The sequence below is a fragment of the Neltuma alba genome, unplaced genomic scaffold, assembly GCF_004799145.2.
Source record: "Neltuma alba isolate B1F8T4 unplaced genomic scaffold, ASM479914v2 tig00010773_pilon, whole genome shotgun sequence".
NCBI lineage: Eukaryota > Viridiplantae > Streptophyta > Magnoliopsida > Fabales > Fabaceae > Neltuma > Neltuma alba.
This window is the reverse complement of record NW_021635595.1, coordinates 102,697-116,373: the sequence shown is the minus strand read 5'-3', so window position 1 is coordinate 116,373 and position 13,677 is coordinate 102,697. Positions and strand designations below refer to the sequence as shown.

The window sequence follows — 13,677 nt, the reverse complement described above, 5'->3', positions numbered from 1 at the left end:
GAATGTCAAACTAACTTTTATATTAAGGATGGAAGGTACATGGATGAGCATTGGCTAATTTTTTGAAATCCTAATTAATACGTACAAAAAAGGTAATTAATTAAATGTGTGTAATTAAAGCTAATTATGAGTTTGGATTCAGGAAAACCATTTTGCAGATACCTATTTTTTAAAATTTTTGATTTGATATGTGTGTGTTTTTCTCCCTTAATTAAATACTTTAATTGTACTCTTGTTAGCACCATTAGCTCCTGTACAAATGCTAACAATGCTAACGGAGAAAGGTTACAGGGCAAATAGTGGCAACAGAGCAAATTAAAGTATTTTATTAAGAGAAAAAATACGTCTATCGAATTAAAAATTGAGAAAAAGTATAGCTACATGCAAAATGATTTTCCCTTTGAATTTGATGGTTTATAATGCACGACTAGTTTAGATTTAATATATAATGTGTAAAATCCAAAAATTTAATTTTTGATAGAACTCAATGGCGTCATACGATTCATGTAACTAACTATTCGCACCGTAAGTGCACGGATCATGACAAGTAATAAAGTGATGAGTAAAGTATCGTTCTCACAAGGATTTGGTTATAAAACCCAGTCAAGTATTGATTATCACACTTTCGCCTAATTTGAGTTACACAAATATGTCAAGAGTGAAAGAAAACTATTTTCAAAATTAGAAATTAATAAAAAGAAAAAGTGATTCTTCAACTCCGAGGACAAAATGGGTCCTAAGATTATTTATCCCCCTTGTATTTCAAAAATACTCAATTAAATCCCTATCATATTTGCTTCTTAATTGCAGATTAAGTCAGCCAAGGACACTAAATTACCTATAAGTGCTCTCTCAAGTCTCCAAATAGGTGTTTGTTTCAATTAACTCATTAATCTGTCAATTAATTAATTAAACCCCAATTTTTATTGCAAACCTTATCTGACTATGTGAGGTTAATGGGTATATCTCTACCCTATTAAGAAAACCGTCTCTTCAACTTGCAAACTTCAAATTTTCACATGACTAAAATCAAGTTCTACACTCGACCTAACTCTCTCAAGTATCAATCAAGTGAACCCACAATCTCATTGGTGGCTAATCAACAAGAAGCATTAAGTATAAAGTAAAATCAACATAATCATATCATTAACCACAAATATAAAGGGGAAATGAGCACTTAGTCCATATAAAGGTTCAAAATAATCCTAGAATAGAAGCTTAGCTATTCATGTTCAGAACAAAACCATAACTACAAGGAATAGTTATAGCCATATCAGAAAAATGAAGAGGAAAAAGGAAGGAGGCAGCAAAACCAAAGAAAATAGGCTTGAATCTCTTCAAATCTTCAATTCTTGGCTTCCATAACTCTAAATTCCTCAACCCCTAGCAGAGCAACCTCGTAAAATGAGCTCCCAAAGGTGAAGAATGGTGAAAACGGTGCACCCCTTCTTGTTTTATAGCATATGAAGCCCTAGATCAATTCTGTCATCAAAACGCATAGCTTCACCATGTCTCCGTTGGCTGCAGCCAATATTTTCCTTGGCTACGACTAATTATTCTCTAGAATGCTATTGGCTGAGACCAACAGTGCTCTGTTTTGCATCTCCTATTTGCTTGATTATTTTCATTGTCTTGTGGCTTCCTAAGCATTTCATGGGGATTAATATTTGCTTTAAATGGCTCCATTAGCAAGCTTAACCTATGTAACAAAATTATGAAAGCCAAAGTTGATGAACTTATGGGCAAAATATTCACTTTTAACCAAAATTCCAAAATTTTAGCCCAAGTATCAATTGTGCACATTTTCCTTTCATGAGTGCATCCAAATATGCATTAGTTTACCAAAAAGTGTAATAACTAAAGGAAAATGTGATGAAATAACATGAATTTCACAAGGTTAACACTGAACCCACCTAATGAGATAAGGCTTAATTGTTGTTGTTGTTAGAAAAATTGCACTTATAATCATCTAACTTTATATCAGAATTTGATTTAATTTCTTAATTTTATAAAGTATCTTTTCAATTCTTTACTCCTAACATTGTTAAATTTCATTAACAAAAAAAATGTTGACACTACAATTCCAAATTCTGACACTGCTTATGTTAACTCGTTTTCTATTTAGTGTTTTATTTATTTCAGATATAAATTAAAACAAAAACACATTCTGTACGGCTTGAATCTATATTTAAAAAACACCATTTCCTTACATTCTGATATCTTGGATAAAAAAATTATAAAATTATAAAATTATAAAATAAAGTAGAATATAAGCATTTTAAATAAAATATAAACACTTGTATCTTTGAAACATGGAGAGATCCATTTGGCTTGATCAGCACTATTTTTTCAGCGGAAGTTAAAGTTATTTACTTCTTTTTTTTCCGGTCCATAAAGTTATTTACTTCAACATGAACCTATACAGTAAAATGTTCAAGACGTTTTCTTGAAAAGAAAAGTGAATCTTTGATGGGGGAAATTGCTCAAGAATAGTCAAAGGGCATTCTTATCAAACTCACAAGTTAATCCTTTGAGTTTAATGTTTGTACCCTCAGCTGGTAAAAACATGGTGATTCGCTCTTATACTTATTTTAGTTATAAGCTCAGTTGAACTTGCGAGGTCACTCATTAAGTTTACCATTTTTACATTTTTTGTTTACACAATCATGTCAATTTGCTCATAAACTCATACTGAATTTTTTTATTTAGTTATTTTTAGTGACTTTATATACGAATTTCATAAAAATATATTTATTAAATGTGATAAATTATGAATGTTGATGGATTTAATTTCAATTATTTGGATTTAAAATGCATTTAAATAAAATTGTTGTCATTTTTATATTTTAATTATTTAAGTATATACTTTTAATACCAGTTTATTAATAAAAATAAACTCTTATAAGTTTACAATCTGAGTTTATATTCTCATCACAATTTTGTTTTAAACTCACAAGTTTGACAACTATGGCAAAGACAAATGCAATGCTTAGGCATGATTAACTTGCGGATTTTGATTCTTACAGAATATCCTCTTTCTCTTTTTTTTTAAAGAAATCCCTTCTCCACTTTAAGATTAAAATAATGGATGCTTTAGATATAATATTTTGTAAAAATATTAATAATTTGAATTTATTTATTCATATTTTAATAATATTATAATAATTTTTTATAAGATATTACATCTGAATGGTCCAATTTTTTGATCTAAAGGTCAGGAAGGAATTCAGAGATGAAAAAGAAATGGAGGATTTTTTTTAACAAAAAGAAGAATTTAAAAAGGCGGATTTTGAGAGATCCTCAACCTGCGTTCTTAATTTATTTTATTTTTGCCAACACTTAATTTTATATTGATACTTATTTCCGATCAAATCAAGACGGCGTATTTCTTTTTGAGTATATTAATTATATTTTTAGCTTTTTCAAAAGTTAAAAATATACTTTAATCCTTTAATTTTATAAAAGTTTTCATTTTGGTCTTTTAACTTCGTTTAAACAATATATTTTTAATCCTATAAACCTAAAAAACGTTAATAAAAAATGGTGACATTGAGATCTTAAAAATAAATAAAATATTCTCAAATGTTAACATATTAAGTTTAATTTTCAAAACTACCATGATAGTTACAAAAAAAAATTAGTTAAGGCTAATAATTTCAGGGTTAAAAGATTAAAAAGATATTTTAAAATTAAGAAACCAAACTGAAACCTAATATAAAATTAAAAGACAAAATGTGCACACTTGCGTTTTTCAAAATTTAAAGGTCACTTATCACCATTTTTTTTAAAAAATAAATACATTAAGAATATCAGAATAAATATGTAGTTCTTCTCCAGAAATGGATGCACAAATGAAGCGAATCTGGGATTCGTTGCCATTATCAAGGAAGTGGCATATGGAATGTGTAATACAGGCCAGATGTAATATGGAATGTGTCAATTTTAATTAAATCATGATTATTTTTTAATTTAAACTTAAAGCCACTATGGAATGTAAGATTCAATTTATACGATTAAATTAGTTATAAAAAAATCTATCCAAATTTTTAAATGGGAAAATCCCAACTAAATCCAACCAAAATACTTAAATTTAAAATTAAGCCTACACTTTTAAAAAATTCTTAATCAGGACATGAGGCCTAATTAGAAATTTCTTAATATTGTTAAATAATCAGAATGAACCTCTTTAATTATAAAGGAAAATTAATTATTTTATCCATCCCAAGTGGTAAATCATCTCTTATTATTAATATTTAGACAAAAAAACATAAATAATTTTTCAGTGTTTGCAATTTTGTATATATAACCAAAACCTTCAAAATATTTTAACAAAACATTTTTAAATTATAATATAAGCAGCCTTTAAATAAAATTTTTTCTTTTTAGGTTGTATATATTTATTTTAAGACTGTAAAATATTTTAATTACAAGAAATATTTGATAGTAAGTTGTTATAATTTACATTTTCAGCTGGATCCAACATTGTTCAAATAAATAAAACTAATGTAAATTATGAGAACTGAAAATAAAAAATATTTATTTAGAGGCTAATTATATTTGTAATTTAACATGTTTTGTTAAAATATTTAATGGTTTTAGTATATAAATACAAATTTGAAACACTCTGAAATTACTTATATATTTGTTGTTGTTGGTCTCAAAAAATAATTATAAGAAATGAGGGATCACTTGAGAGGAGTAAAATAATCAATTTTTTTAATTAAAGTGGAAATTCTAGTTATTTAATAATATTCAGAAATTCTTAATTAGGCCTCATGGCCTGATTAGAAATTTGTTAAAAGTTTAGACTTGAATTTAGATTTAGGTATTTTGGTTAGATTTAATTAGAATTCTGCCTTTTGAATTGTTATCTATAATTTAAAATTAATTCTTTTATTCCGTTTACATCTATTTGATAAAAATAGCCCAATTTTTTATTTTTCTTTTTTCGTGAATCATATTTTTTTCACTCATCAGTCGAGAGGCCGGTTTTCATTTTTTTTTTCCCAGTTAGTTTTTGTGGACAGTAGTTATATGATTTTATCCAATCAATTATGAGTTTTCTTGGCAAAAAATAATACTTTTCTTTTAAACTTAACACTCAAAATATTTTTTTTCTTATATTTTATACCTTTCAACATGAAAAAAAAAAAATCTCAATTATAAAACTAAAATATGGACAATTCCATTAAATAACGAAATATTTGAAGTTTATCTTTTAAGTGATCAAAGTTCCAGATTTTCATATGATATCTTCCGGCTTATTCTTTGAGCACATGTAAAATAAAGTTAACAATGATGTCTTAATCGTGTCAATATGCATGCACTTAAAAAATAAAACGTGCATACACTGAATAAGTCAATTCAGTACCTAACTTTTTGTCAATAAATTTTTTTGGACCTTTTTTGTCAATATATATGTACGTAACAAATAAAATGTGCATGTATGATTTTTAATAATTGATTTAAAACTTGAATAAGTCAAATTGGGTGCCTAACTTTTGTCATGATATATGTACGTACATCAATTAAATCCATTATTTTATTGGCAAAAAAATCCCACCATTTTATTAAGGGCGGCTAACGGAGTGGCACAGAGATATTGGGAAAAAAATTAACAATCACATTTTTGTCCAATTTTGTAAGCTAAAACATACAAATGATAAACTCAATGAGTAAACTCGTAAGTTTAACTGAGTTTACAGTACAAGTGTAAGAGCAAGTAGATATGATTTTACAAGCTGAAAATGTAAAAACATTGAACTTGAAGTATCAAACTCAAGTTTGACAACAATGGTTGTGGCTCTATATATATGGGGGAAATGCTGTGCACAAGAACTACAACCCAAACGCTTGATATCTGTCACCTTTTAGGGCAAAATGAGTTCCCTAATTACAAAGATGCTCCTCCTTTTCGTGGTTTGGTATGCTTTGATTTGCTTCACTTCTGGTTTTCCTAATGAAAATTTCATTTCGAATCTAGATCTTGACAAGTTCACTTCTGAGAAAGAAGTCTATGAACTTTTTGAAACGTGGAAGAAGGAGACTGAACGAGAATACCAAACCCTAGAAGAGGAGGTGATGAGATTTCAAATTTTCAAAAGCAATGTAGAGAATATCAAAGAGGAAAATGCAAAAAGAAAGTCACCCTATGAATATCGTCTAGGTTTGAACAAGTTTTCTGATATGAGTTATGAAGAGTTCAGCAACATCTATTTACGTGAAACAAAGGGGCCAAATATCAAAAGCAACATGGGCGATAAGGTGTTCAATAATGAATCATGTGTTGCACCTTCTTCTTGGGATTGGAGGAAAGAAGGAGCTGTAACTTACGTTAAAGACCAAGGCCAATGTGGTTAGTTTGAATTGACTCTCTCTCTCTCTCTCTTTTCTTTTTTTTGCTTATAACCTGCATAAAGCAAATCAAAACCATTTTTACAGGTTCTTGTTGGGCATTCTCTGCGACTGGAGCCATTGAAGGTATAACTCAAATAGTCACACAGTGTCTTCCTAATCTTTCTGAACAACAACTCGTATCTTGCGATAAGAATAACTCTGGTTGTGAAGGAGGGTCGTATTGTAACGCATTTAGATATGTCTTAGAGAATGGGGGTATTGCCACAGAAAGAGATTATCCATATATAGGTAAAGATAGTCCCTGCAATCACACAGAGGTTAGTGTCTTTCATTTCCCTTCACATCTTTGCTTAGGTCAATTCCAAACTTTGAAGATGTGTGTGTGTATATATTGCCTAATTTTGGTTTTACATTGATTTTTTAATTTTGAAACAGGAAAAAAAGATCTTTGCTACTATTGATGGCTACCGTTGTTGGGTGACACCTATATCAGAAGAGTCTCTCCTTTGTGCTGTTTACACACAACCTATTAGCGTTAGCATCTATGCAAGCCCACACTTTAAGTCCTACAAAAGCGTGAGTCATTTATATCTTTATTATGCGCTACTAAATTGGATGGGCTTATTGTTGAATTCTCTGTCCTGGACTTCAATTCAATTTGATATATATATATATATATATATATATGTATGTATACATATAATATTAAGAAGAATTGGCGCCATTCATTACTACATAGTATATTCTTTTCCTCCATTGCTACGGTATTCTTAGTTTGCATGTTCTTTTAAGTTTCATGTCCCCCTGAAGGTGGGGAAAAGTTATTCTAGTTGACTTAAAGCAGTGTAAAAAAAACCGGACCGGACCGGCCGGTTCAACCGGTAAACCGGTGAACCGGTCAGTGGTCCGGTCCGGTTCATAAGCTAAACCGGGGACCGGTTCAAACCGGATTGAACCGGTCAAACCGGTGTGAACCGGTTTAAATAAATATATTGATATTTATCCTATTTTTTCTCATTTAACTCCTAATATCTCAATTATTATAGATTTAAATGAATTTTGATGATGAGTTTGGCATCAATAACTATTAATTTTAGTTATTGAAAAAATTATAAAGATCAAAATTCTCAATATTGTTGTACTTTATTATTATTACAATCAAATTCTTATTGTATTTCTTTATATTTTGTTATTAGTAATTATTATTATTGTTATATTTTGTCATTTTTAATTAAATTAAATTATTTTAATATGACCGGTTTGATCCCGAGTTGACCCCGGTCTGACCCATTAACCCTTGAACCACTACCTCAACCGGTTTAGTGTCCGGTCCGGTTTTTTGTTCCTTGACTTAAAGTACTACATCAGGTCCTTAATATAATAGCTAGTTTAACATTTAATTTGGTCCTAAATATAAGACTCTAATTTACTTTATCTCTCATATTTATTCTTTTTTTTTTAAAGTAGTCCATGTAGAAGTTAACATGTTAAAGGTTTCATCAAATGTCAGTTTTAGCGACTACACATGATTAGCAATGGTATTTTAGGAAAGATAACACCTATTTATTACAAATAACTAATTTAACAAACTTTATTAATCTACTCCAATTAATCAACTAGCTCTTATATTAAGGAGTAGAGGTAGTATAAATTAATTTTTTGTTAACTCATGGGATCATCAATCAAGTCATACCTTATGCACTATTCTTCAATGCACAAGATGTATTATCGAAGTTAAAAGATGTTTTATTTGGCAGGGAATATTTACTGGGGATGATTGCTCATCTGTTGCTTCATGTGCACATAATCATGCTGTATTAATCGTGGGATATGGTTCATCGGAAGATCAAGATTACTGGATCGTCAAAAACTCGTGGGGAGACTCCTGGGGACAAAACGGTTACATCTTCATCAAAAGAAATGCTGGTACTACTGAAGGAGTATGTAATATCAATTGTCGAGGTGGTGCCCCCTACAAAAATAAGAACACACCACTTCTGAAACTTGATTCCTCTATATGAAACCCACCTACGGCAATAATAGTAGGAAAAGAAGCCAAGCAATACATGGTTATGTGTTGGGCATCGTGAGCCTCGCACACCGTATATGTATTTGGTGTATATATATATAAATGGTAAATTATTTGCCTTTAAATAAAGCTTTTGTAAAGCCTTGATTATGAATAAAAGCTCTATTTGTGCTTCAACTGTTGCACTGAGAAAACGTATATAACCGAGTTAGACACTTGCATGAGATGTTTCTCTTCAATCGGCACGGTTTGATGAATGCCGTTTATGGTTTATGTATATACATACATACATATATAATGTGGTTATTTTATTTAGATTTTTAGTTATACTTTGCTTCAGTATAAATTCGTCCCTGTTATTCTGCGTGCTCCCCCTTATTCTGTTAACTCATGAGAGTGCGTGCTTATGCAAATATAAAAAATTGAAAGCAAATGTGTAAAAGTAGAGAAATCTACACAATTGAGATATCCTGGCTCCGTTTCCTAACCTATCTTTAGTTCCCTTGAAATTTCTAAGAGATTTTTCTCCCATAATCGACAAGCACAATTCCTATAGGTTTTTACTACATATTTTTTGTAGGAAATTACATGAAAGTTGCTGCATATAAATATTGGCTTCATAAACCTATACCTCCCATCGTTTTCAAGCAACATGTCATTGATTCCTTATACGCAAGCCTGCTCTTTAAGTACTACAAGTGTGTAAAGAAGTAATAATTTTACCAACTAGAGTTAGGTCTAGTGGAAGAGATTACTTTCTTATATTGTAACAAACTAATATTCGAATCCTCACTAGATGAGGTGTCCATATTTAGTGACTAACAGTGTCTTGAATAAAATTACTTCCAATAAAAAGATACTGTGCGTTGCAAGCAAACAAAAAAATTATATTTCCATTACCTCATTATTTTGTCTCCATCATCCAATAAGACACATTTGAAAAGTGATTATTACTCGTTCTTTTTTTTCCCCTAAAACCTGACAGGAAATATGTGGGGACGATAGCTGAGGCATCGCTTCACGTAAAAATAATTATGTTGCATTAATCCAAATTTTCCAACTTCACCACTACTCTGTATAGTACCCACTATTGATTAGTTATTTTGAATTAGAGACAAGTAATTTTAACATACGCCTTGGGAATTGAGCGCAAAATACATTAATTGCACTTAACATGATGTAAAATTCCTTGCAGATTGAAATATAGGATTTTTCATAAAATACTACCCATGATTCTTAGTATAAGAGGAAGCTACTTTAACTAATTTAGGGAGCTAGATTAAAGAAGTTAAATAAATTAGTTAGCTATAATAAATGTGATAAGATTTTTCTAAAATACTCATATATAATATTAGATTTTATATTAGTTTATAAGTTAGATAAATTAGCTTGAAAAAAATGATAAATATGAGAGACAATGTGAATTAACGTATTATATTTAGAACCAAATTTATTCTCACACTTTGCTTCTATATTAGGAACAGGAGACAGATCACCTTATATTTCAACACAAGCAGTGCATATACCTGGCCTATAAAAAAAATATATGGGGCATACTGAAATATTCATCTTAATTAATTGGGTAATTTGTTTACCGTCATTTAAAAAGTTGCAATTCGTAAGCTTGCCAGCACTTTCATAACAATTTAAAAAATATGTTAAAAAATAGTATGAAAATGTTAACACCCCCCCCCCCAAAAAAACAAACAAGCAAAACAAACAAAAAAAAACAGAAAAGCCGACGAACTGGTTCATAGTTACGGTTTGGATATTAATACCTGTGCCTGTCCCACATGAATAAAATTGTAAGATCATTGACAACCAGCAGGGAGTTAAAAATATTTTTCCTTGCTTCAATTCAATTTTAAATTTTATAAATAATTACAATTTGTAAACTTCACTATCAATCTGAATCCATCATGAAAATTCAAAGGCTATAAATTAAAAAAATTACGGATGCTAATAGTGTTAACAGAGTAAAATTAGAGTGTTTAATTAAGACCAAAATACACACGGGTATCAAATTAAAAATTAAAAGAAAATATAAGTACCTTCAAAATTGTTTTCAAAAAAAAAAAAATACAAGAAAGCCAGTTCAGTACGTGGAAGCTGAGTGTAACACTCTTGTTGTAAGTTTTTAGGTTTAATGGCATTTGGATTATCTTAATAAATGCTAATTAATTTTGATAAGCTCGATGTTTATTGTTATAATGAGATCTATGCTGTTCGAAAACAATTTCTTTTTAAAAAATATAAGTAAAAAGTAAAATTCAATTTGAATTGTTCAAATTAGACCAAGCGTGAGGCTTCAATCTCACCCAAATTCAGACCCTTTTAGGAGCAGGCACTTCTGTTTTTTTTTTTTTTTTGGTGACAGGAGCAGGCACTTCTGAAGAAAGAGGCAATGTGATCTTAAAGAGTATATATGAAGAAACTTGCTTTAATTTTCTCGAAGTTAAGAAAGTATATTGTTGTTATCAAGATAATTTTCAAGGCTAAGTTTTAAATTGTGCCAAAAGTCCGATGAGTTAGTTTTAAAATTATTCAGGCCACTTTTGGAGAAATAAACCTTTCGTAAACTTTCTAAACTCTCAAAATAATATTTCATAATGTTTCTCCAAATTTTATTAGGCATTAAATAGTTTTGAAAGACTAAAATGCCCTTTCATGGAAAACCAAAAAGAATATTATTTTCAAAAAATTGACATTGCTTAATATAATACTTTATACTAACTCTAATATATTGATAAGAAATTTATGGGAACATAGACTTCTTTTTTTTCTTCTTTGGTAATGGGAACAAGGACCTTTTAATTACCAAATTCCAACACTGTTAAATTAATAATTTCTTGAAGGAAATGTGTTTTTATAGTTAAAAATTAGAATCTTAATGTATTAGTAGATTTCAACATCAAATTTGTCACTTCTTTCTTAAGTACTTTGCTATATCTATAATGTAGACGTTCTCGTCATGTTATATCTTATAATCTCATCACTAAAATTCATACTAATAATTAATATGAACTTGTATTAAAAATCTAAATAATTTTTTTAAAATTTGATTGGACAGATGAAGTAATATGAATTGTTTAATATAAATTTATGCAAAAAAAATTCATTTTTGTCTTTTAAAAATATATGAAGCAAGAACGTATGAAGATAATAGATCATTTGGGGCATATTAAGAAAAAAGAAATTAGGTCATAAATTGATTGGAGCAATTATCAATTTGCTAACTTAAAAGGGCATTTTCGTTTTTTTAACAGTATTAAAAAAAATCCTCAATAAGGCCTCTTGGCCTAATTAGGAATTAGTTAAAAGTACAGGCATTAATTTGAATTTTGATATTTCAATCAAATTTAATTGGGATTCTACCTAATTTAATTTTTCTTAAATTCTTGTTCGAAATAAGCTTTTTGGCCAATAATTCACTTTTGAGGCATTTAAAGCCTCAAATATATCTCTGAAATCTCTTTTTTACTTTTTATTATTTTTCTCTAATTTCTGGGTACTTTTCTGTAATCATACTTTTGCCCAGTCTTTACTCTTATTTATACTTTTTGACCATGAACTCTTCATAGTTTCAACTCTTAGGTCAACTTGACTTATTCAGCAAGAATTCAGATTTGGGACGTTACAAAGTACAAACACAACTTCATTTATTTTTAACCAAGGCTTTATATAAGCTTTATTCGAAGGCAAATTATTTGGCATTTATTTATACACCAAATACATATAAAGCTAGTTTACATGGCTCATCACAATGTCAAACACAACTATATATTGCTTAGCTTCTTATTTTGCTTTTGTAGGTGGCACTACTACAGAATTACAAATACTTGACGCTAAATACTTGATGGTTATAACAAAAACCGTCAAATATGGTGAGGCGGAATTTGCAAAAAAAAAAAAATTGACAGTTTTAAAAGGAACAGTCAATTTTCCTTTGAGAATGCTTGACGGTTTTAAAAGAAACCGTCAAGTATTCGTGGAAAATATTTGATGGTTCCTGCAAGATACTGAGTTGTTGTTCAGAAAGATTAGGAAGACACTGTGTGACTATTTGAGTTATTCCTTCAATGGCTCCAGTCGCAGAGAATGCCCAACAAGAACCTGTGAAAATGGTTTTCATTAGCTTTATGCAGGTTATAAGCAGGGGGGGGGGGGAAGAGGGTCAACTCAAACTAACCACATTGGCCTTGGTCTTTAACGTAAGTTACAGCTCCTTCTTTCCTCCAATCCCAAGAAGAAGGTGCAATACATGATTCATTATTGAACACCTCATCGCCCATGTTGCTTTTGATATTTGGCCCCTTTGTTTCACGTAAATAGATGTTGCTGAACTCTTCATAATTCATATTAAAAAACTTGTTCAAACCTAGACGATATTCATAGGGTGATTTTTTTTTTTGCATTTTCCTCTTTGATATTCTCTACATTGCTCTTGAAAATTTGAAATCTCATCACCTCCTCTTCTAGGGTTTGGTATTCTCATTTAGTCTCCTTCTTCCACGTTTCAAAAAGTTCATAGACTTCTTTCTCAGAAGTGACCTTGTCAAGATCTAGATTCGAAATGAGATTCTCATTAGGAACACCAGTGGTGAGACAAATCAAACCATACCAAACCACGAAAAGGAGGAGCATCTTAGTAATTAGAGAACTCATTTTGCACTAAAGGTGACAGATATCAAGCGTTTGGGTTCTGGTTCTTGTGCATAGCATTTCCTCCATATATATAGAGCCACAACCCCTAATTTAAACTATAAAATTCCTCTATTTTTATACAAATATACAAAAGCCTAGCATCCTTACATATGCAACACAAATTTAAAATGTTCATACTTGCTATATTTTTATTATGACATTTTTCTTATTTGGAAGAAAACCTTAGGTTTTATAAATGCACTACACATCTCTTGAAGCAGAAGAGTCTAGTTTTTCTCTGGGTAAAGTATCATATCAGTTATTTACACTTTTTAATCAAAAGAATCTATAATGTGAATGGACATAAGGTGTAAAAATATTAATAAAAATATGTAAATATTAAAAATGTAAACTGTCTTCAGTTTTTATTTAAATTGTTATTATTTTAATATTTAATATTTTTATTGTACTATTAAAATACAAGTGAACTGCGTTGACTGTCGTTCACATTAAAATAAGAATTTTAAATGACAAATTGGTTTGTTTTATATAGTCTTATATGAGATTTTTGGTACTTCAATTCGATGGTATGCGAATAATAACAATATGTGACGTCATTTCTTATTATTATTATTATGGATCAACTA

At 29.6% G+C, this 13,677-nt stretch overlaps 1 protein-coding gene across 1 annotated transcript; it reads left to right on the top strand.

Moving 5' to 3' along the window:
* The first annotated feature begins 5,901 nt into the window (after nucleotides 1-5,901).
* LOC114758919 (zingipain-2-like) lies at nucleotides 5,902-10,796 on the top strand. Its single transcript, XM_028948023.1, has 5 exons — nucleotides 5,902-6,355; nucleotides 6,442-6,674; nucleotides 6,793-6,933; nucleotides 8,115-8,297; nucleotides 10,764-10,796. Exons 1-5 carry the CDS (start codon nucleotides 5,902-5,904, stop codon nucleotides 10,794-10,796), a joined length of 1,044 nt encoding a protein of 347 aa, XP_028803856.1.
* The last annotated feature ends 2,881 nt before the right edge of the window (nucleotides 10,797-13,677 follow it).

What these genes read in the sequence shown, in the direction of transcription:
- LOC114758919 (XM_028948023.1), top strand. Translation starts at nt 5,902, where the DNA reads ATGCTCCTCCTTTTCGTGGTTTGGTATGCTTTGATTTGCTTCACTTCT. An exon ending in GTCCCTGCAATCACACAGAG is followed by an intron (nt 6,675 to 6,792) that starts GTTAGTGTCTTT and finishes ATTTTGAAACAG; the next exon opens with GAAAAAAAGATCTTTGCTAC. An exon ending in ACTTTAAGTCCTACAAAAGC is followed by an intron (nt 6,934 to 8,114) that starts GTGAGTCATTTA and finishes TTTATTTGGCAG; the next exon opens with GGAATATTTACTGGGGATGA.